This window comes from Scyliorhinus canicula, chromosome 14 (assembly GCF_902713615.1).
Source record: "Scyliorhinus canicula chromosome 14, sScyCan1.1, whole genome shotgun sequence".
In the NCBI taxonomy this organism is placed as follows: Eukaryota; Metazoa; Chordata; class Chondrichthyes; order Carcharhiniformes; family Scyliorhinidae; genus Scyliorhinus; species Scyliorhinus canicula.
This window is the reverse complement of record NC_052159.1, coordinates 60,267,473-60,292,157: the sequence shown is the minus strand read 5'-3', so window position 1 is coordinate 60,292,157 and position 24,685 is coordinate 60,267,473. Positions and strand designations below refer to the sequence as shown.

The 24,685-nt window shown below is 49.3% G+C and overlaps 1 protein-coding gene across 5 annotated transcripts in view; it reads left to right on the top strand.

Moving 5' to 3' along the window:
• atm (ATM serine/threonine kinase) overlaps nucleotides 1-24,685 on the top strand; it is a 215,734-nt gene that overhangs the window by 6,148 nt on the left and 184,901 nt on the right. For all 5 annotated transcript variants that reach the window (XM_038818310.1, XM_038818311.1, XM_038818312.1 and 2 more), the window contains exons 2-6: nucleotides 3,901-4,001; nucleotides 4,432-4,544; nucleotides 11,140-11,285; nucleotides 12,931-13,095; nucleotides 18,344-18,509. In XM_038818310.1, coding sequence (XP_038674238.1) covers nucleotides 3,930-4,001; nucleotides 4,432-4,544; nucleotides 11,140-11,285; nucleotides 12,931-13,095; nucleotides 18,344-18,509 — 662 coding nt within the window. In that variant the 5' untranslated portion in view covers nucleotides 3,901-3,929. The remainder of the gene's footprint in view (nucleotides 1-3,900; nucleotides 4,002-4,431; nucleotides 4,545-11,139; nucleotides 11,286-12,930; nucleotides 13,096-18,343; nucleotides 18,510-24,685) is intronic.

The window sequence follows — 24,685 nt, the reverse complement described above, 5'->3', positions numbered from 1 at the left end:
GTGTACCTGAGGTGGTCACAGAGGACCAGACGGGCTTCGTCAAAGGTCGACAGCTTACCTCGAACATCAGGCACCTGTTGAACGTGATAATGATCCCCTCCGGGGAGAGAACACAAGAGGTGTTCGTCTCCCTGGACGCAGAAAAGGCCTTCGACAGAGTCGAATGGAAATATCTCATAGAGGTACTGGAGCGGTTCGGGCTTGGAACAGGGTTCACCGCTTGGGTAAAGCTACTATACAACGCTCCCATGGCGAGTGTACGGACCAACAATACCAACTCCCAATACTTCCAGCTGCACAGGGGCACCAGACAAGGATGCCCACTGTCCCCGCTGCTGTTCGCACTAGCAATCGAACCGCTAGCAATCGCGCTCAGGGCAGCAAAAAATTGGAGGGGGATCCGAAGGGGAGGCAGAGAGCACAGAGTCTCACTCTATGCAGATGATCTGCTCTATATCTCGGACCCACAAAGCAGCATGGACGGAATCATTGCGCTCCTGAAAGAGTTTGGAGCCTTTTCGGGCTACAAACTCAACATGAGCAAAAGTGAGATCTTCCCAGTACACCCGCAAGGGGGGGAGGCAGCACTAAAGGGGCTGCCGTTCAAACAAGCCCGACACAAATTCCGCTACCTAGGGATCCAAATAGCCCATGACTGGAAAGGGATCCACAAATGGAACCTCACCAGCCTGACGGAGGAAGTAAAAAAGGACCTGCAAAGATGGAACACACTCCCACTCTCCCTCGCGGGGAGAGTCCAGACGATCAAAATGAACGTACTGCCCAGTTTCCTCTTCCTGTTTAGATCCATTCCGATCTACATCCCCAAGGCCTTTTTCAAAGTGCTGGACAAACTTATCATGGCGCTCGTATAGGGGGGGGTAAAAATGCTAGGATCCCAAAGAAGGTCCTACAAAAAACAAAATCCAGGGGGGGGCTAGCCCTCCCGAATCTACAATTCTACCACTGGGCGGCAACAGCCGAGCGAGTAAGAAATGGATCCAGGAGCCAAAAGCCGAGTGGGTGCATGCGAAGGAGGCCTCCTGCATGGGGACCTCCCTCCGGGCCCTCGCCACGGCAGCACTCCCATCTCCACCCAAAAAACACTCTAGCAGCCCAGTGGTGACAGCCACCCTCCAATCCTGGAACCAACTGCGGCAGCAATTTGGCCTGACCAAAATGTCGGACAAGGCTCCCATTTGCAACAACCATAGGTTCACACCAGCACTGACTGACGCCACCTTCAAAAGGTGGAGGCAGGACGGAGGGACACTGACAGTCAGGGACCTATACACGGATGGCAGGATCGCAACACTGGACGAACTGACAGAGAAATTTCGGCTAGTCAGGGGGAACGAGCTACGGTATCTGCAGCTCAAAAACATCTTACGAAAGGAGACAAGGACGTACCCACAACCGCCACGACAGACACTACTGGAAGACCTACTGGACGCAAGTATCCTAGAGAAAGGGGACTGTAGCGACATGTATGACCGACTGGTAGAAAGGGACAACACCGTACTGGACGCAACAAGAATCAAATGGGAGGATGACCTGGGGATTGAGATAGGGTGGGGACTCTGGAGCGAAGCACTGCATAGGGTCAACTCCACCTCCACGTGCGCAAGGCTCAGCCTGACGCAACTAAAAGTGATACATAGAGCCCACTTAACAAGAAACCGTCTGAGTAGGTTCTTCCCGGAGGTGGAGGACAGATGTGAACGGTGCCAAAGAGGCCCGGCCAACCATGCCCACATGTTCTGGTCTTGCCCCAGACTTGTGGAGTACTGGACAGTCTTCTTCGAGGCTATGTCCAAAGTGGTGGGGGTGAGGGTGGAGCCATGCCCGATAGTGGCGGTCTTCGGGGTTTCAGACCAGCCAGATCTATTCCTGGGGAGGAGGGCGGACGCCCTTGCCTTTGCCTCCCTGATTGCCCGCCGTAGAATCCTGTTTGGCTGGCGGTCAGCAGCACCGCCCAGAGCTGCAGACTGGCTGTCCGACCTCTCGGAATCTCTCCAAATGGAGAAAATCAAATTCGCCATCAGAGGGTCAGACGACGGCTTCCACAGAACATGGGAGCCATTCATGCAATTATTCCGGGACCTGTTTGTGGCCAACGAACAAGAGGAAGAATAGTCGGGTGGCCAAGAATCGGGGGAAAATGGACGGGAATCGGGGGAAGGTAGCCGGGGGGGGGTTCGTTATGGGGTTTGATGGCAAGCTAAGGCCCAAAACCAAACTATAAATAAATGCCTATAAACATGTGCCTCGGCCATATTGGAGAATGTAAAATATGTATGCCGGCTAAAGGGGGCGGCCACAATTGTTATTATGAAGATGCTTACCTGTAAATATACATGTTAATTTTTGCGTGTTTTTTTTCTCTCTAATAATTTGTAATATGTTGTATATAAAATATGAAAACTCAATAAAAAAACATTTAATAAAAAAGAACTGATCTATCTCTGCCGTACAAACATTCAAAGACTCTTTTTCCACTGACCTTTGAGAAAGAGAGTTCCAGAGGTCCATGACTTTCGGAGAAAAAAAATGTGCCGTAAATTATTGTCCCATTATTTTTAAACAGTGTGGAGGAAATTTGAGTTACATTTGAGTATAAGTATCAGTGTGCATGGTAGTTTCAACATTGTACCATAACTGATTATTTAAGATGGTGTAGTTATTAAGTATTAATTTTCTTTGATTTTTGTGTTGCAAAATTATTTTGATTTAAATGGTGAACCTTGCCGTAGCATTCCTTTGTTAAATACCTGGATTTTTGGATTTCCAAAATAAAGGTTACAGGCCTCTACTGGGATCATAACAATACATCAAAAGCAAAGCTGGAAATACGAAATAAAAACTGAAATGCTGGAACAACTCGGCAGGTTTAGGATCTGTGGAGAGAAACAAAGGGTGGAATTTTCCCCAAAATCGACCAAGTGTTTTTGCGGGTGGGGAACCAGCGCGAGTACCATTCCAATTCTCCCACACTTAATCATTTCTTTTAGAACTTGGAGAGATTATCACTGAATTCTCCCACACTTGGAACGTTTTTTTGAAGTGTGGACCTAAAGATGCCGGTAAGACCAGAATTTTTGAGATCAGGGCGTCCTTTAAAAAATACGGCCAGATCTCCAGACAACCCTACAACCATCCCCACAAGTGACTGAAGCCCCACATGGGGTTGCCAAATGCCCTCCCCTTCACGGCCCTCCTATGGTGCTGGCATCCTGGCTGTGCCAATTTGGCACTGCCAGGTAGCAGAACACATCCCTGCCCTGTTCCCAACCACCTGGGACCAATAGACTTTGAGCCCCACGGCGTGGGCATCACACCATGGTCTCTGTTCATGGAGACCAATAGTGATTTCTGCTGGCCTCCGGCTGAATGGGCGAGGCGGAGAATCCTGGGAGCTGGGAGATTCTGGTTTCAGACAGATCGCGGAGGGCCGTTCGGGGCCTGGGGCTCCCTGCGATTCTCATGGGCGCAACATGGCTGGAAAATCACCCCCAAAGTTAACGTTTCAGTCAAGTGATTTTCAGGGATCTGATGAAAGATCCTGTCTGACTTGCTGAGTGTTTCCAGAATTTTCAATTTTCACTGCATTTCTGTAAGATCATTGAAGTAGAAAACAATCCCATCTATTTCACAAATCTATGCTCCAACGGGCCATGTGCTTTTTGTTTTACCCTCTTGTCTGTGGAAGGAACTGTTAACTTCCGCAGCAGCTTAGCCTGAGAATGAAAATGGTAACAGAAACCCTGTGTCCAATGTGCCAAGTTACAGTACATTAAATCTTCAGTTCACATGCCAACAAAAGCATTGTTTCTATCTTTTCATGGATTGATGATTGTTAAAAATTAAATGTGTAAGTTCTCGTTCATTTTTAATTGATAGGATTCATTCCACTGCTCTTCAAAGGAACCATGAGCCTTATACTTCATGACCTCCACTGTTGCTGTCGCCAGTTTGACAATGACAAGACTACAGAGAGAAAGGTAATTATGTCTATCTCATTTAATTTTTTGTAAAGTACGGAAGACACTTCTCGGACATTGAGTTAAAAAGTAAAATTAAAAGCTTGACAGTCAATTTCACTCAGTGTTGCCAATTGTTTGAATGTTATTTTTTGTTGCGTTATATAATTTTTTTTGTTCCCTTGACAGGTCGGAAGCTTCTTCATTCACCTTTTCTCTCTTGTTCTCGCTATTTGTTTCTTCTGCTCTCTCCTGCTTTCTACCCTGGCAGGAATTAAGAGACTCAGCATCTCAATGTTGAACTGCTTCTCCTTTGCCATACGGAGGACTAATGTGCAGCAACTCTTGCCTGGTTTTGTGATTTTAATTCATAGATTGAATGCATACATTGTAGTTTGTACATGGTCACTGGGCTAATTGTGGCTTTAACACCTTGTTTCTTTTTTTTTAGAAAGAAATAGAAAAATTTAAACGTCTTATTCGAACACCAGAAGCTATTGAGCAGTTGGATCGAAATTCTGAATCAAAAAATCCAAAACAGTTGAACTGGGATGCAGTTTTTGGGTAAATTTTTCAAATGTCCCTTTGTAAAAAATAGTGTGGATGCCTTGTCAAGTATCTGAAGCCTTCTATTACAGAGCAAGTACTCAACTACAAAATATTTTTCAATGCATATAACAAAACAAAGAACAATGCAGCCGTAGACTGCCTTCCATACCCCGTCTATTCATGTGCGTATCCAGATGGGCTCTGGAAAGGTGCAAATTTGTACTGTTGTCAACATTTTTTGAAATATATGAAAATCCTGGTTGTGTTTTATCATACTTTATATCGCGGCATTGATAGTGAGTTCATCAGGATTTCATGTGTTTCTGGAGCAGCCACCCAACTCCCTCCAAAGGGTACATCAAGTTCTGCATGAGTTTATCAATTGTATTCCTTAGTCTCTTTTCTCCTCATTATTTATCAGTGATATGAATTTTTTTGTCCCCTCAAAATATCTTGACATTAAAATGGAAAGTCATTTTTTTAATGCAGCATGCTGAAGGTGATATGCTGTTCTTTAATAAAAAATGTATGTTTATCCTTCTCTAGTGATGTGTGTGCACAAAGTTTCTAGATAATGTGGAGAGGATTCTGCAGAATAAAGCACAGTACGGTGTAATGGCCATTTCCCATTCTATTGTAGAGATTGAAAGCCTACACTCATTGGATTGGCCATCAATTCTAGAACCCTAACCTGATGTGGCTTTAGTTTCTTAAGATTTGTAGTTTAGTTACACAGAATTTCACAGAAATTGTAAAATAAATCTGCGTATTGATCCCAACATGTACATGTTGATGATTATCCTTCGAGCAAATAATAATCCTCGCCTCAAATGTCCAATTTGTTGCTATATCCCTTTATTTAATCTAGGGGAAAGTGTTGTCCAATAAAATGTAAGATGAGACTTCCGGTGGCAGTTATGCAGCAATAAGCCACACATGTGGGAGCTCCCGTTTTAAAGAGATTTTTCGGCTCTTTTGAGAGCCCAAAACGGAAATTTTTCGACGTCTCCCGGTGGGGGAAGGTGTGCTGAACGACTTTCCCTGCAGTCCATGACTCGAACTCGGAGTAGAAAGGTGGAAAAAACAGCAGCAGCTCCTCAGGAAAAACGGGGGAAGGGATCCAAGATGGCCACCGACAAAGCTCCAGGGGAGTGGAGACTCTGGGCCCAGAAACAACAAACTGATCTCCTGCGCTGCTTTAAAGAATTCAAGGATGAAGTACTGAGCTCTCTGCAGGAAACAAACAGAAGGCTGTCAGAGATTCAGTCCACCCAGGGTGCTGCCATCAAGAAGTTGCAGACGCAGGCCATTGAACGAGAGGAGGAGGCCGTGGTCCTCGTGAGTAAGGTGGAGGGGCACGAAGCACTCCACAAGAAGTGGCAGGAACGCTTCGAGGAGCTGGATCACCGCATGAGGCGGAAAAACCTGTGGATCTTGGGCCTTGCGGAGGGGCTGGAGGAATCGGACCTGACAGCCTATGTGGCTGTAATGCTGGGTTCGCTAGTGGGGGCCGGGTCTCTCCATCTGCCCCTGGAGCTGGAGGGAGCACACACAGTACTAGCCAGGAGGCCTAAGGAGAATGAACCCCCGCGTGCGGTGCTGGTGAGGTTCCACCGGTTCAGTGATCGGGACTGCGTGCTGCGCTGGGCCAAGAAGGTGAAGAGCAGCAATTGGGAGAATGGGGTAGTGCGGATCTACCAGGACTGGAGTGCGGAGGTGGCTAAGCGGCGGTCCGGATTTAATCGGACGAAAGAGGTGCTTTATAGAAAAAAGATAAAGTTCGGAATGTTGCCGCCCGCGCGCCTGTGGGTAACTTATTCGGACCGGGACCATTATTTCGATTCCCCGGAGGAGGCGTGGGCCTTCGTGCGGACGGAGAAACTGGACTTGAACTAGGGGTTGGGGGTTGCGAGGTCGGCTGTAAGATATTAGTGCTGGATTCGGCTGTTGCTGTGTTCTCTTTTTCTTCTGTTTTTTTCTTCTTGTTTTAGTACTTTTGCAATTTTGATATGGTTATTTACGGGGGGGTTGTTCTGCTATGTTTTTGTTTTTGTGCTTGGGGCATTGTTTGGGCTGTATCTTGCGGGGAGGGTCGGGGGGGTATGTTGTATTCTATGTCGGAGTGGGGGTATGGAGGGGGGCTGATATTTGGGAGCTGCGTCAGAAGGGTGTGGTGGGGCAGGGCGAAAGCGCGGGCTTTCCTCTGGTTTCCCGCGCTGCGGGGCTGGGGGGGCGGAGATGGTGACGGGGGAGGTGGGGCCTTAACTGGTTCTTCCCCGCGCTGGAGCGGTGCCAGGAGGAGGGATAGATTGGGGGATGATCCCACCTCGGGAGGGGTCGGGCTATTGGCGGGAGTTTCCGGGGTCAGCAGAAGTTAGCTGACCCACGGAAGTACAATGGAGGACGGTTCGCGGCTGGGAGGGTTCCTAGCCGGGGGGGAAGGGAGGGGGGGAAAGGGGAATACCGGGTTGCTGCTGGTAGGGTCAAGAAGGAGCTGGTGGGGGCTGGGGGGACAGAGGTGAGGGGTTGTCGCTATGGGGATGGGGTCGAGCAGGGGACGCTGGCCTGGGGCGGGCAGTCGACGGGCTATGGCTAGCCGACGGGGGAGGGGGGCGGGACGCCCTCTGATCCGGTTGGTCACCTGGAATGTGAGAGGGTTGAATGGGCCGGTGAAGCGGTCAAGGGTACTGGCTCACCTGAAGGGGCTAAAGGCGGATGTGGCAATGCTTCAGGAGACCCACCTGAGGGTGGCGGACCAGGTCCGCCTGAGGAAGGGATGGGTGGGGCAGGTTTTCCACTCGGGGTTGGATGTGAGGAACCGGGGAGTGGCGATTCTGGTGGGGAAAAATGTGTTGTTTGAGGCATCGGAGGTGGTGGCGGATAAGGGGGGTAGGTATGTGATGGTTAGGGGCAGGCTACAAGGAGAGAAGGTGGTACTGGCTAGTGTGTATGCCCCAAATTGGGACGATGCGGGCTTTATGAGGCGTATGTTGGGACGGATCTGGAGGCGGGAGGTCTGATCATAGGGGGGGACTTTAATACGGTGTTGGATCCTTCACTGGATCGGTCCAGCTCTAGGACGGGTAGGAGGCCGGCGGCGGCCAAGGTACTGAGAGGGTTTATGGATCAGATGGGTGGAGTGGATCCATGGAGGTTTGTGAGGCCGAGGGCACGTGAGTACTCTTTCTTCTCCCACGTACATAGGGTCTACTCTCGGATAGATTTCTTCGTGGTGAGTAGGGGACTGATTCCGAGAGTGGAGGAGGCCGAGTATTCGGCCATTGCAATCTCTGACCACGCTCCGCATTGGATAGAGTTGGAAATGGGGGAGGTGCGAGACCAACGTCCGTTGTGGCGGTTGGATGTGGGGTTGTTGGCGGAGGAGGAGGTGTGTAGGAGGGTCCGGGCAAGTATTGAGGGGTACCTTGAGGTGAATGATACGGGGGAGGTTCAGGTGGGGATGGTCTGGGAAGCCCTGAAGGCAGTAATTCGTGGGGAGCTGATATCCATCCGGGCACACAGGGAGAGGAGTGAGAGGGATAGACTGGTGGGAAAGATGCTGGAGGTGGACAGGAGGTATGCAGAGGCACCAGAGGAGGGACTGTTGGGGGAGAGGCGCAGCCTGCAGGCTAAATTTGATTTGCTGACCACTAGAAAGGCTGAGGCACAGTGGAGGAAGGCACAAGGGACAGTGTACGAACATGGTGAAAAGGCGAGTAGGATGCTGGCTCATCAGCTCCGTAAGCGGGATGCGGCTAAGGAGATTGCTGGAGTGAGAGACAAGAGTGGGAATGTGGTGCGGAAGGGGGTAGAGGTGAATGAGGTCTTCAAGGACTTTTACGGGGAACTGTACCAGTCGGAGCCAACGGGGGAGAGGAGGGGAATGGAGAGGTTCCTTGACAGGCTTTCTTTCCCGAAGGTGCAGGAGGAGAAGGTGGAGGGGCTGGGTGCGCCGATTGAGCTGGAGGAGCTAGTTAAGGGGATCGGGCAGATGCAGTCAGGGAAGGCACCGGGGCCGGATGGGTTCCCGGTGGAATTTTATAAAAAGTTCGTGGACCTAGTGGGCCCCTTGCTGGTGCGAACACTCAACGAAGCGTGGGAAGGGGGGACTTTGCCCCCGACGATGTCACGGGCGCTGATCTCGTTAATTTTAAAGAAGGACAAGGACCCCCAGCAGTGTGGTTCATACAGGCCCATATCTCTCCTCAACGTGGATGCTAAGGTGCTGGCAAAAATCCTGGCCACCAGGATAGAGGACTGTGTGCCAGGGGTTGTGCATGAGGACCAGACAGGTTTTGTGAAGGGAAGGCAGCTGAACACGAATGTGCGGAGATTGCTGAATGTCATTATGATGCCGGCGATTGAGGGGGAGGCAGAGATAGTGGTGGCGCTGGATGCGGAGAAGGCCTTCGATAGAGTGGAGTGGGGGTACCTATGGGAGGTGTTGGGGAGGTTTGGATTTGGTGAAGGGTTCATTAGATGGGTAAAGCTGCTATATGAGGCCCCGATGGCATGCGTGGCCACGAATAGGAGGAGGTCGGAGTACTTCCGGCTTTACCGAGGGACCAGGCAGGGTTGCCCCTTGTCCCCCTTGTTGTTTGCACTGGCAATCGAGCCGCTGGCGATGGCATTGAGAGATTCAGAGAGGTGGAGAGGCTTGGTGCGAGGTGGAGAGGAACATAGGGTGTTGTTGTATGCCGACGACCTGTTACTGTATGTGGCGGACCCGGTGGGAGGGATGCCGGGAGTGATGGAGTTACTAGCCGAGTTTGGGACCTTCTCAGGTTATAAATTAAACTTAGGCAAGAGCGAGGTGTTTGTGGTGCACCCTGGAGACCAGGAGGAAGGAATTGGTAGGCTCCCGCTTAGGCGGGCAGGGGAGAGCTTTAGGTACCTGGGGGTGCAGGTGGCCAGGGACTGGGGGACTCTCCACAAGCATAACTTTACCAGACTGGTAGATCAGATGGAAGAGGAGTTCAGGAGGTGGGACATGCTGCCATTGTCGTTGGCGGGGAGGGTGCAGTCTGTCAAAATGACAGTGCTTCCGAGGTTCTTGTTCCTTTTTCAGTGCCCTCCCATATTTATCCCCAGGGCCTTCTTTAGGAGAGTGACCGGCAGTATTCTGAGCTTTGTGTGGGCACATGGGACTCCGAGAGTGAGGAGGGTATTCCTGGATCGAGGAAGGGATAGAGGCGGGCTGGCGCTGCCCAACCTTCTGGGGTACTATTGGGCAGCCAATGTGCCAATGGTGCGTAAATGGGTGATGGAGGGGGGAGGGGCGGCGTGGAAAAGAATGGAGATGGCGTCATGTAGAGGTACAAGCCTGGGTGCCATGGTAACGGCACCGTTGCCGCTCTCCCCCAAGAGGGTTACCACGAGCCCGGTGGTGGCGGCGACCCTAAGACAGTGGAGACGGCAACGGGGGGAAACAGGGGGCTCGATGGAGGCTCCACTGGGTGGCAACCATCGGTTCATCCCGGGGAACACGGATGGGGGATTCAGGGGATGGAAAAGGGCGGGCATCAGCAAATTGAGGGACCTGTTTATTGGCGGGAGGTTTGCGGGCCTGGGAGAACTGGAAGATAAATTTGGCCTTCCCCAGGGGAACATGTTCAGATACCTGCAGGTAAAGGCGTTTGCTAGGCGACAGGTAGAGGGATTCCCTTTGCTGCCCTCGCAGGGGACGATGGACAGAGTGCTTTCGGGGGTGTGGGTAGGAGAGGGGAAGGTGTCTGACATCTATAAGGTAATGCAGGAGGTGGAGGAGTCGTCAGTGGAGGAGCTGAAGGCTAAATGGGAGGAGGAACTCGGGGAGCAGATAGAGGATGGGACTTGGGCGGAGGCCTTGGAGAGAGTCAACTCCTCCTCCTCATGTGCGAGGCTTAGTCTCATCCAATTTAAGGTGCTGCACCGGGCCCACATGTCCGGGACTAGGATGAGTAGGTTCTTCGGGGGTGAGGACAGGTGCACCAGATGTTCGGGGAGTCCTGCGAACCACGCCCATATGTTCTGGGCATGCCCAGCACTGGAAGAATTCTGGAAGGGGGTGGCGGGGACGGTGTCGAGGGTGGTTGGATCCAGGGTCAAACCAGGGTGGGGACTCGCGATTTTTGGGGTTGGGGTGGAGCCGGGAGTGCAGGAGGCGAAAGAGGCCGGTGTCCTGGCCTTTGCGTCCCTAGTAGCCCGTCGAAGGATTCTGTTACAATGGAAGGATGCAAGGCCCCCAAGCGTGGAGACCTGGATCAGTGACATGGCGGGATTTATAAAATTGGAAAAGGTCAAATTTGCCCTGAGAGGATCAATACAAGGGTTCTATAAACGATGGCAGCCTTTTCTGGACTTCCTGGCTCAGAGATAGGTAACTGGGTCAATAGCAGCAGCAACCCGGGGGGGGGGGGTTGTTCATGGGGATGGGGCGAATGTATATGATTGTTAATATTATTGTTATTTTCGGTATTTTACTAAGGTGCGTTATTGTTGTATAAAATCAAAATTTCTCAATAAAAATTATTAAAAAAATAAAATAAAATGTAAGATAATTGGACTTTAATTTTTTTTTCCCTACTATGCTCCTGTTTTGTTTTACATCCACAAGTTGCTTGTGTTCTAGGTTTCTTCAAAGGTACATCCAGAAAGAAACTGAATGTCTCCAGGCAGCCAATCCCAATGTATCAGCAGCTACCCAAGCCAACAGGCAAAAGAAAATGCAAGAAATCGGCAGTATTATGAAATATTTTATCCGATGGGCCAATAAAAGTGAGCAAAACTAAAATGTTTACATTTTCTTCCATATAAACTATTCCTATCCTGATGAAAATATTTTAGTTTATTTATGTTAATTGTGGTATGTAATGTTTTTTCTGATCATTTCTAAAGACCCATTGTTCGTTTGTTCGCTTTCATTAAAAAAACCCAGAAAATGCTAACCTAATTCTCCTGTGCTGACTAATTGGGCTGGAGGAAATGTTGATCCTGAAACAAAAGTTCCTGAATTACATTACTTAACCACTTCAGCTTTTATTTTGACTTTCCAAGGCTATACTTAAAATCACAAAATCTTTGAAATAAACAGGCCTGCCAGCTGAATTTAAGCAATTTATTTTAGATTGGAACTATGATCTAGTTTCTAACCTTTCTCAGAGGGTTTGCATTAGCCAATTTAACCAGACTTTCTTGAGTTAGTGAGTTTATTAACTATTAAAAAGGTAAGGAGGAAAATGATAAAACACATGCATATGCATTCATACAGATTAGAAGTGAGAATTGAGTCCAATAGTAAATAACTATAAATAAAAAGATATACAAAATAATCTTTGACTCCCAAGGAGTCGATGATAACGCGTGTGGCCATTACGATTGATTCCAGTAGAATTGACTTTGGTAGGTGGATAGTCGCTTTCAAAGTTCCAGTACAGTTGACTTCTGCAGGCGAATAATTGATTCTTCAATTCCCATGTTTTGTGGTTTGGTAGCAAAATTCCCCAATAATTTTTTTCCAATTAAGGGGCAATTTAGCGTGGCCAATCCACCTAACCTGCACATATTTGGGTTGTGGGGGTGAAACCCACACAGACGCGGGGAGACTGCAATCTCCACACAGTGACCCGGGGCCGGAATCGAACCCGGGTCCTCAGCACTGTAGGCAAGAGCGCTAACCACCGTGCCGCCCAGCTGTGATCTTTTTGCTGCTTGAGATGATTTCCAGTCAGAGAGATCCAAGATATTCTGGCAAAAAAATAGCCATTTTACAGGGGTACTGCTGGCTGCTTCTGTTACTGTATCACACCTTGGAGTGTGAAAAATCTTACAGCTACTTATCCTCAGACAGCATACACAGACGGACACTGGCAGATCTTTCAGCTAACCTTTAACCCAGTCTTTGTATATTCCAAGTGGAAAACTGAATCCAAAATTCCATCTAGGTATTACACACAGGATCTTTTGAGATGAGATGTCCCTTTCTCTTTACCGATTATGCTAATTAGTCTCTGGATGCTTTTAGAAGTTAATTATCTGGAAACAAAGATGGGTTCCATTGTCCCTTCGAGAATGTGACTGACTGCATTCTCAGGCCTTTTGGTGTTTGTGTCCATTTGTTTTTTTTTTAAATGGTCTTTTTGTAAGATCAATATTTTGGGCGTAATTGTGTTTTATTTTTCCATGACGCCATTTCATACTGATTTATTTTGGTGTGCCCCTAGCAGATGTTGGAAGTCAGGAGGCGTGCAAAAACATACCAACAAACCCTCCTTGACACTGGCACCTCTGGCCACACCCCCCCCCCTTCTGTCTCATCACTAACTGCAAAATCGGACCCATTGTCTTCAAGGTGATATAGGAGCCTATGGGGCGGTTCCTACCTTTCTTCTTACTGTTTCATTGATAATATTGTTTCATTTAGGAGGACCACGTCTGAAATGTCAGGACCTTCTGAAGCACATCATGGATACTCTGCAGAATCGATTTAGCTGTGCTGCCTATGGAACTGACTACAGCAGCATTCTGCTGAAGGATATTCTCTCAGTTAGGAAGTACTGGTGTGACATTTCCCAACAACAGTGGTCAGGTATTTTTATTTATACTAAATGTTTACAATAAGTAGATATTTTCCAATGACTTATGAAAGTGCTTTTGTAACGGTAAATGGTGCAAAATCCACAAGAATCACATTGGAGGGCAAAACATGGGAATTGCATTCATTTGAAACTGGATTGGGGCAACTCAACCCAGACAGAAGAGACTTTCCTCCCAGAGTTCAGGATTGGATTTGAAGCTAGCCCTAAGAGGTGAAAGACCAACGTTGAATGCACCATATTACTGAGTTTCCTAATTTTTAATATTAGTGCAATAATCAATTTATTTTAGCAGTGGTCACAAGTCACGCTTGAATGTGAACCCAAATTAGGAGCATTTATCCTGTTAGTGATTAGTGAAATACATGATTACAAAAATCTACGGCATATAGTGTAACAGGTGGAATAGGTCAAATTTTATTTTTTATAGATGTTATTTTTAAAAAAAATAATTTTTATTCCAGTTTTTCAACAACAAATTTTCTCCCAACAATAAAATAAACAAGGCATAGAAAAAACAGAAAGAAAAACCCCTCCCCCACCCCCCACCAATACAAAGCAATAAATTAATTTAAAAAAAGAGAAATTAACAGACATATAGTTGCAAAAAAAAAAAAAAAACCCCTGGGTTGCTGCTGAGATTGACCACCCCCTAACACTCCGCCAGGAAATCAAGAAAAGCTGCCACCGCCAGAAAAACCCTTGTACCGACCCCTTCAGGGCAAACTTGACCCTTTCCAGTTTGATGAACCCGGCCATGTCGTTAATCCAGGAATCCGGGCTCGGGGGCTTCGCGTCCCTCCACTGTAAAAGAATCCTGCGCCGGGCTACTAGAGACGCAAAGGCCAAAATACCGTCCTCTCTCGCTCTCTCTATGCCAACTCAAAAACCCACCATCTATTCTCCCTGGTGCAAACCGGTAGTTGCCCCGTATCGGGGTCCAAACTGGGGCCTTCACTTCCCCCCTATGCCGCCTCCACTGCCCCCAAATTTTGAGGGAAGCCACCACTACTGGACTCGTAGGATACCTTGCCGGGGGGGGAGTGGGAGCGGGGCCGTCACCAGTGCCTCCAAACTCGTGCCCACACAGGATGCCACCTCCAAACTCTTCCATGCGGCACCCTCCCCCCTCCATCACCCACCTACGAATCATTGCCACATTCGCAGCCCAGTAGTACCCACACAGGTTGGGCAACGCTAAACCACCTACCTCCCTGCCTCGCTCCAGGAATACCCTCCTCACTCTCGGGGTCTTCCTCGTCCACACAAACCCCAGAATACTCTTATTAACCCTCCGAAAGAAAGCCTTCGGAATCACGATGGGGAGACACTGGAAGAGAAACAAAAACCTCGGGAGCACCGTCATCTTAACCGACTGGACCCTGCCTGCCAAGGAGAGTGGCAGCGCATCCCATCTCCTAAACTCCTCCTCCATCTGTTCCACCAGCCTTGAAAAGTTTAGCCTATGTAGGGCCCCCCAGCTCCTAGCTATCTGGACGCCAAGATATCTAAAGCTCCTCTCCGCCCTCTTCAACGGGAGCTCCCCTATCTCCTTCTCCTGGTCCCCCAAGTGCAGCACAAACAGCTCACTCTTCCCCACGCTGAGCTTATAGCCTGAAAAGTCCCCAAGTATCCTCAACACCTCTGGCATCCCCCCCGCCGGATCCGCGATGTACAACAGTAAATCATCCGCGTACAGCGACAACCAGTGCTCCTACCGGGGAACTATACAGCAGCCTCACCCACCTGATGAATCCCTCACCAAACCGAAATCTCCTCAACATCTCCCACAGGTAGCTCCACTCCACCCTATCGAAGGCTTTCTCCACATCCATTGATGTTACTATTTCCGCATCCCCATCCGCCGCCGACATCATCATAACATTAAGAAGCCACTGCACATTGACATTCAGCTGCCTCCCCTTCACAAACCCGTTTGGTCCTCATGGATAACCAGCGGGACCACATCTTCCACCCTCCTGGACAGTATCTTAGGCAACAACTTTGCGTCCACGTTGAGGCGCGAGATCGGCCTGTAAGACCCACACTGGAGGGGGTCCTTATCCCGCTTCAGAATCAGTGAAATTATTGCTCTAGACATCGTCGGGGGCAAAAGACCCCCCTCCCTCGCCTCATTCAGGGTCCTCACTAACAACGGGCCCAGCAGGTCTGAGAACTTCTTATAAAACTCCACCGGGAACCCGTCAGGTCCCGGTACTTCCCCTGTCTGTATGCTCCCCAGCACCTCAATCAGCTCCTCCAACTCGATTGGGGCCCCCAGACCCTCCACCCGCTCCTCCTCCACTCTTGGGAACTCCAGCTTTTCCAGAAAGTGGTCCATCCTGCCCACCTCCCTAGGGGGCACTGAGCGGTACAGCGCCTCGTAGAAGGACCTGAACACCCCATTAATGTCCCTAGCACTCCGCACCAGGTTCCCTCCTGCATATGTGACTCCCCCTGCATCTGTGACTCCCCCTGTCTCTCTCGCTGCCTCCCGCTTCCGGAGCTGGTGGGCCAGCATCCGACTTGCCTTCTCTCCGTACTCGTATACCGCCCCCTGCGCCCTCCTCCACTGCGCCTCCGCCTTCTGGGTAGTCAGTTCATCGAACTCCGCTTGGACACTACGACGCTTCCTCACAAGCCCCTCTTCCGGGACATCCGCATAACTCCTGTCCACCCTTACCATTTCTTCCACCAACCTCTCCCTCTCAACCCTCTCCCCCCTCTCCCTGTGCGCCCGAATAGATATCAGCTCCCCTCTAACCACCGCCTTCAACGCTTCCCAGACCACCCCAACTTGCAGCTCCCCATTGTCATTAGCTTCCAAATACCCCTCTCTGCACCTACGGACCCGCCCACATACTTCCTCCTCTGACAGAAGCCCCACATCTAACCTCCACAGCGGGCGCTGATCCTTCCCCTCCTCCAGCTCCAGGTCCACCGTGGTCAGATATGACTATCGCCGAATACTCCGCTCCCACCACTCTCAGGATTAGCGCCCTGCTGAGGACAAAAAAAATCAATCCGGGAATAATCTTTGTGGACATGGGAGAAAAAAGAAAACTCCCTACCTCCCGGCCTCAAAAACCTCCAAGGGTCTACCCCTCTCATCTGATCCATAAACCCCCACAGCACTGTGGCCGCCGCCGGCCTCTTGCCCGTCTTAGACCTCGAACGATCCAGAGCTGGGTCCAACACAGTATTAAAATCCCCTCCCAAGATCAGGTCTCCAGGTCCGGAATCCGGCTCAACATTCGCCGCATGAAACCTGCTTCGTCCCAGTTGGGGGCGTGCGTACACATTAACCAGAACCACCCACTCCCCTTGAAGCCTACCACTCACCATTACGTATTTGCCACAGCTATCCGCCACCACACTCGACGCCACGAACGACAAGCTCTTACCAACTAAAATCGTCACCCCTCGATTCTTCGCATCTAGCCCCGAGTGAAACACCTGTCCAACCCAGCCTCTTCTCAGCCTAACCTGATCCGCCACCTTAAGGTGCGTCTCCTGGAGCATAGCCACGTCCGCTCCCAGCCCCTTCAAATGCGCCAAGACCCAGGACCGCTTCACCCCCCCCCCCCCCCCCGGCCCGTTCCCCAAGGTGGCAAACCCCCCTCCCAACCCCCCATCACCAGCAGTTCCCCTTCGGCCCCTGCAGCAGCAACCCGGACTCCCCCCATCCCCCCTTCCCGCCCACTGCGCCTCCAGCGCGGAAAGAAAACCCACGCTTACATCTCAGACCCCGCCCCTCCCGACCCAACCCGCGGGAAAAAGAAGGGCGCATGACCCAGCGGGCCCGCGAACAGCTCCCCAGCCCTCCACCAGTGAAAAACAAGAAAGCACCAGAATAGATAAATAACAGCCCCAAAAAGCAAAAACGCATCAACAAACACAACCAGAAAAACGAAAGGATACCAAGGAGGACAAGGCCTCCGGACTATGTACATCAGTCCCCAGTCCTCAGTTCAAGTCCAACTTCTCTGCCTGGACGAAGGCCCAGGCATCCTCCGGGGAATCAAAGTAAAGCTGGCGATCTTTATAAGTGACCCAGAGGCGAGCCGGCTGTAACAGGCCAAACTTCACCCCCTTCTTGTGAAGCACTGCCTTCGTCCGATTAAAACCAGCCCTTCTCTTCGCCACCTCCGCGCTCCAATCCTGATAAATCCGGATCTCTGCATGCTCCCACTTGCTGCTCCTCTCCTTCTTCGCCCATCTCAGCACATACTCACGGGCAACGAAGCGGTGAAAAAGGACCAGCACCGCCCTAGGCGGCTCGTTCGGCTTGGCTTCCTCAACAGCACTCGATGGGCACCCTCCAGCTCCAAGGGCCCTTGGAACGACCCCACGCCCATTAACGAGTTCAACATCACGGCCACATAGGCCCCCAAGTCCGAACCTTCCAGCCCCTCCGGGAGGCCCAGGATCCGCAAGTTCTTCTGGCGGGAGCGGTTCTCCATTTCCTCCATCCTCGCTTGCCATTTCTTGTGGAGTGCCTCGTGCAACTCCACCTTCACTGCCAGGCCTAGGATTTCGTCCTCGCTCTCCGAGGCTTTTTGCCGTAGCTCTCGGATCTCTGCACCCTGAGCCGTCTTGAGTCGCCATGAGCTTGTCCAGCGAGGCCTTAAGGTTGTTCCAAAAGCTCAGCCTTCAGCTCACTGAAGCAGCTCCTGCTGCTCCTGTGCCCACTGCTGCCACGCTGTCGGTTCCCGCCCGACGCCATCTTGTTTCTCCTGCCTTGCACCTTTCTCTGCTCCAAAGCCGAGTTTTTAACCGCTCCGCTCCTGGTCCAGTCCATCCACCGGCAAATAAGCGCAGTGGATGTTTTCCCACACCGGGAAAAGTCCAGCCAGCACCGCTACGGGCCCTTAAAAGAGCCCAAAAGACAGAAAATAGCGGGAGCTACCGAACGTGCGGCTTAGCTCCGCATCACCACAACCGGAAGTCTTTTATAGATGTATTAACCAGGCCCAAGATTTCTTTAGAAATTTAGTTAGTCTAAAAATTAGTTGATGTCAAATCTGCATTTATGTCCAGTGGAATGAAATGAATGATTCTTCCGAACAGAATAGTCTAGAGCCTTAAATATGTCCAAAACCTCTTCATGGGTATGTTTTTAATATTTTTTCGAAAAAGTCTATAGTTTTGAATCTTGGTTGGAACCAAACTTGCCATTCAGCAGGTTTAAAAAGTTGAGAGTAATTAGTGGCTGATGAACTGTCTCCATCTGCCTTTCAGGTTTAACAAACTTGTACTTCAAGATGTACCTGAGACCATCTAATGATACGAACCGGGTTCTTGTGGCCAGAATAATTCATACACTTGTCAGAGGCTGCTGTTTCCAGTCTGAAGGATTGACCTCCAAGCTGTTTGAGTTCTTTGCAAAGGCAGTGCAGAATGCAAGGTAGTGAGCTTTTTGTATCTAAATTTCTTTAGGTGGTTGGGCTTGATAAATCATTATAATTACCTGCAACGTATTATCTTGGAGATAATGCTATGATTAGTATGTTCACTGGTAAAGATGGAGCATACAATAGCTGTTATTTTATGCCAAGATTGTGTCCTTTATGATTTTGCAACTGTGTCTGAATCACATGAATCACTTAAAATACTGTCTGATTTTATTTTCCCCCAACCCACATGCTCTTCTCACTAAATTCCTCGGGCTGGATTTCTCCATCTTGAGAGGGGGCTGGCCCACATTGGGTGGGCATAAAGAGAGGCGGGTGAGCCCTGCATCCGGAATTCCCACACTAATTTCAGACATGGCCATTTTCACTTGGATGTGGGGTGGGTCACGATGCAAGAGACATTGGGCGCACCGTAGTGAAGACTGCTGAAGCAGTCACTTCAACATTTTGATCAAGTTGTGTGGGTTTGGAAGCCTGAACCATGCCAACTCAGTGCAGTTGGTAGCAAACAGGAGGTCACTCAGCAATGAGAGGAAGCTTTGAAAACTTTGCACATAAGGAAAGTCTCCTGTATCTCGACCAGAAAGGGCCTCTGGGGAAGGTCCTGGATCTACACCATGGAGTGGGCCTGGGCACAATTCTGCCACCAATAGGACATCCGTCCATTCAGCCAGGCTGGAATAATCTTTACTCTTAATAAAAGAAAAAAAAAGCAAGTCTTCAATTGGACCTGGCTGAATCTTTCTCATGTCTGCAGGCCATTCAGGCAGAGTGACTGTAATAGCAGCCTTGCATGACAAAAATAAGTGTCCTCCGGCAGAAAGAATCAAAAACTCAGCAGCCAGTGCAGAGTGGGGGGGGAGGGGGGTTACATTGAGCAATATGTTTGACATATCAGGCTCGCCTACCTGGAGATGTTGGAGCACCAGTTCAGGAGGAGGCTTTGACTGTCCAAGGAGATAGTGATTCCTTTCTGTGCCCTCCTGAATGATGACTTGGCCCAAAGAACCATCCACTGAGAGGCCCTGCCAGTACAGCTCCGAAGATGACCATGACCCATCATTTCTTCACCTCGGGTTCCTTTCAGCACTCTCCTGCTGGTTCCAGTGGGATATCTCAGCCAGCTGCTCACCGCTACATCATTGCTGCCACATGGGCCGTCTTCGCAGTAGTGACTGACTTTATCAGCTTTCCAACAGATATGGTCGTACAAATACAGAGGATTATTGATTTTGTGTTCATACCCCGTTTTCCACAAGTACAGGTGCAGCTGGTATGTGACTACTGGATGAACATCCTGTATGTCTGTGCAAACTTTCCAGGAAACCACCACAACGCATTTATACTCCACAGGTCAACTCCTCTTAAGCCAACCCCCTCCCCAAAAAGCTGATGGATTCGGGGCAACCCTTACCCTTGATAAGGGGGCTTCAAAGCGCACGAGTGAACCTTCAAACAGAGCCCCAGCACAGATACAATGAGAACTATCTCTAGACCAGGGCATTCATTTCAAAATGAAATTTGGCGCTTTGATCACTCTGGTGGCGTGCTCCAACAGTTGCTTGCCGGGTTTCGTGGATGGTGATAGTCTGCTGCATGCTGCACAACAGATTTGGCACTTGAGGAAGACCCCATATCCTCTGAGGGGGAGAGTGGAGAATAAAATCAAGGGGACATGCACCAGAGGAGGCCCAATGACAAGGTGACCACAGGAAAAGCACAGGAAGGCTTTGGAGAGGAATGATGCAGGACGTCGTCATTGCAAAGGGCACACCGAACGAGCTGCTATTTAGTTGAAGGACCCTGACTGGTGGTGATGGGAACACATGCCTGGATAACAATCATGACGGTATCCTTTCCAATACAGCTGTCACATATAGATGATTGTCGGCATAGTAGTTCGCACTGCCTCATAGCTCCAGGGACCTGGGTTCAGTTCCGGCTTCGGGTGACTGTGTGGAGTTTGCACTTTCTCCCCGTGTCTGTTTGGGTTTCCTCCGGGTGCTCTGGTTTCCTCCCACAGCCCAAAAATGTGCAGGTTAGGTGGATTGGCCAGACTAAACTGCCCCTTGGTGTCCAAAAGATTAGGTCGGGTTACGGCGATAGGGTGAAGGCAAGGGCTTAAGTTGGGTGCTCTTTCCAACGGCCACTGCAGACTTGATAGGCCGAGTGGCCTTCTTCTGCACTGTAAATTCTATGATCTATTGGCTGCAGTCTTCACTGACACCCGTGAGAACCTGAAGACTACTGTATAAATAATTGTTGATGGAAATATAGAAAGCTGCAAACCATTTCATAAACCAGTTACTTTACTATAGCATTGTGTGAGACAATTTTCTTATCTGCATAAGCACATCACACTGCGGTGACCCATTCAGTGTTCTAGGTGACACGGTATCCTGCGAGCGTGCACATACCGATGCATTATTCCTCTTGTTGCCTTGGAGATAGTCTGCTTATGTCTTTAACTATGCAGCTGTGAGGACCGTAGCAATTGGCCTCATTGTACAGATGCCCATCTGGGTCCCTCCTGCAACTGCACTGCCTACAAGCCCTGCAAGAGCATCGCCAAGACATGGTCGATCTCATTTGCACCATGGACTCCACTGTTTGCAGCACAAAGTCTCTGCCATATGGACAGACATCATCAGCTGCAGGTACAAATACTGAGCCCCAAAATATGATTCCTGAGATTGTACCTTACTGCGCCCGAGAACAGCACTGTGACTGTCCACAGATGCTTATTGCTGTTATTCATGAAGGCCGGCCTCCTTAACTTTGTCTTTCGCCTGAGGTGTGATGATCCTCCGGTTAAATCGCCACCAGTCAGTTCTCCCCCTCAAAGGGAAAAGCAGCCTATGGCCATCTGGAACTATGGTGACTTCACTTGCTTACTAGTGCTGTGCTCCTTACCCAGTGTCCCTGACTAAAACTGCACATGGACCCACTGAGAGGCAAGTATCTGCACTGATGCTCGGTGTGCTTGTCTTGGTGTGACACTGCTTCTTCGAACAAGTTTTCCTTCTGGTGTCTGAGGTGCTGTATATTTCCTGGGGATAGGACCACAACGCTGGAGCCTGTGAGAGGAACAAGGGAAGCATATGAGAGGAGTGAAGAGCCTCATCATTTCTCATTGTCATTACACTGCACCCAGTGTTTGGTGTCCTGTCAGTTGAGGTTTTCCTTGCAGATTGAGTGCCATCCTTCCGACTTTGAGAGTCTCTGAGATTGACCACCGAATCATTCCTGCAAATGCTTTCATCAATTCTCAAAATATCCATGGCCTCCTCCAAAATGTGTATTAACCGCAGCATTGGAGTCCCACCCCAGCTCTCTCATGGACAATGTTTTCATGGGCATTCTGTGCCCGTTTCTCCTACAAGGACAACCGGGAGAGGGAGATGAGGCAATTCTGTTCTGCATGGGGAAGGGTATCTCCTCCACCTGCTTTGAAATGGCATCTCCTGGGCATCCTTGCCAATTAGCATTGGGTGCTGCGTCAGTGAACTGAGTGCATACTCCAACAAGGATGAAGAACAGCATGCGCCCTGTGTTCCCCAGATAGTTTGCAGTTTACATGTTGTAAGCAATTAGGAAGGCAAATGGCATGTTGGCCTTTATCCAAGGGGATTGGAGTGCAAAAATTTCTTGCTACAAATGTGTGGGGTTTTGAAGGGATTCCATCTGGAATAGTGTGTGCAGTTTTGGGCTCCGCAATTAAGAGAGGATATACTTTCATTGAAGGCTGTACAGCAAAGGTTCAGCAAATTGTTCCCTTCTATGAGGCAGTTGACCTATGATGAGATGTTGAGTAAATTGAACCTATATTCTTTGGCGTTTAGAAGAATGAAATGTGATTTAATTGAAACCTACAAAATTCCCATTGCAAGTTGATCTACAAACAAAGGAAGAAATCAGAAGGAGCTACTCTATTTTGAAAGAATACAGCTGATTTTTTTTTGGAGAAAACTGGGGCGCAATTCCCCCCCCCTCAATGGCGTGCTGAGATTTACGGCTGGCCGCTCAGAGAATCGCTGCTCGTCACTTGTAATGGGCGGGCGGCGATTCTCCGGCCCGGATGGGCCAAGCGGCCTGCCGAATACGACGTGTTCACGCCCGTTCCAACCACACCTGGTCGCATCTGGCGTGAACAGCGCGCGAACGCTGCGGGGGTGGCCTGTGGGGGGGGGGCGCTCAAAAGGGGTCTGGCCCGCAATCGGTGCCCACGTCTCTGAAGGACGCACTCCTTTCCTCCGCCGCCCCGCAAGATCACTCCTCCATTTCTTGCGGGACGCCCGCGGGGAGGACGGCGACCATGCATGCACGGGTTGGCGCCGGCCAACCTGCGCATGCGCGGGTGATGTCATTTACGCAGCGCTGGCCCAAGGCCCGGAGCGAGTAAATGCCGCGGCGCTGCTCCTAGTCCCCTGGGAGTGGGAGAATAGGGGGTGAGGAGTGGCCTCCGATGCCGGAATGAAACACTCCGATTTTCACTCCGGCGCCGGCACTTAGTTTCCCGTTGAGAGAATCCCGTCCCTGTTCTCTAACTGGAGCCAGAAGTGAGAGTGCGATTATTTAGCTAAACTGAAATTGGATTATATGTTGGTAATGAAATATTGCACAAAATTTCCTTTCAGGAATATAGCATTCTATAATAAATTATTGTTGAAGTATACCACGCTATCCGATTGAAGCAAATCATGGCCAGATACATATGAATTTGGAACATGAGTAGATCATTAAGCCCCTCGAGCCTGCTTCCCTGTTTTATAAGATCATGGCTGATCGGATTGTGCCCTCTGCTTTCCTGACTAATCGCATAACCTTTCACCCCCATGTCAGTGAAGATTCTATCTAACTTAGCCTTTAAAAATATAACATTACCTTGCCTCTACTGCTCTCTGGGGAATAAAATGGCCTGCTAATGACCCTCTTGAAAGGAAAGAAAAATTCTCCTCATCTCACCTGCATAGTAACTTTTGTGTGTCAGGTAATAAGGCATCCAGATACCTCTGTGCTGCAAAGTTCTGCAATCTCTCTGCATTTAAATAATATGCTGCTTTTCTATTCTTCCTGCCAAAGTGGACAAATTCACATCTTCCTATGTTATATTCGGTCTGTCATGTTTTGTCCACTCACCTTTCCTATCGATCTATATTTGATTGCAGACTCTTCATATCCTCCTCACAACTTGCTTTCTTACCTATCTTTGTATCATCTGAAAATTTGGGTGGAGTGCAGTCAGTTCCTTCATCCACATCATTTAAATAGATTGTAAATAGTTAAGCCTCAGCACTGATCCGTGTGACACTCCGCTGGTTTCATCTATTACTATCCCTGACCAGACCTTAACATTGGCTAGGATACTGGACAGAAGCCCCAATGGTTTGTTTAATTTGTAAGAAAGAATTTGAGGAAAGAATACTTCACTCCAGGAGTGACTCCACATACAAATAGGGATATGATATACTAAAACACTTTATTATTGACACAATATTAAACTAACATTAAAATCAGACAAGAAGTACCTCACAATTAGTAGTCAAATAACGCTTAACAATAAAATGAAACACTTCAACTCCTAACTGCTATATTGTTTGCGTCTTCTACAGTGAAGATAGACACAAAATATCTGTTCATTGTTTCTGCAATTTCCTATTAATTCCCTATATCTTCCCGAGAAGACCAGGTCTCACTTTCGTCAATTTGTTCCTTTATAAATACTGATAGAATTGCCTACTAATCTGCTTTTATATTTTCAGCTGGTTTTCTTTCATGCTTTATTGTTTACTTATTATTTTTTGGTAATTTATAGAATTCCCCCAACGGAATGTGGGTCATACAGACCCATATCTCTGCTGAACGCAGACGCCAAAATACTGGCCAAAATCCTAGCCAAAAGGCTAGAAGACTGTGTACCTGAGGTGGTCACAGAGGACCAGACCGGCTTCGTCAAAGGTAGACAGCTTACCTCGAACAACAGGACCCTGCTGAACGTGATAATGACCCCCCCTCCGGGGAGAGAACACAAGAGGTGATCGTCTCCCTGGACGCAGAAAAGGCCTTCGACAGAGTCGAATGGAAATACCTCATAGAGGTACTGGAGCGGTTCGGGCTTGGAACAGGGTTCACCACTTGGGTAAAGCTCCTATACAACGCTCCCATGGCG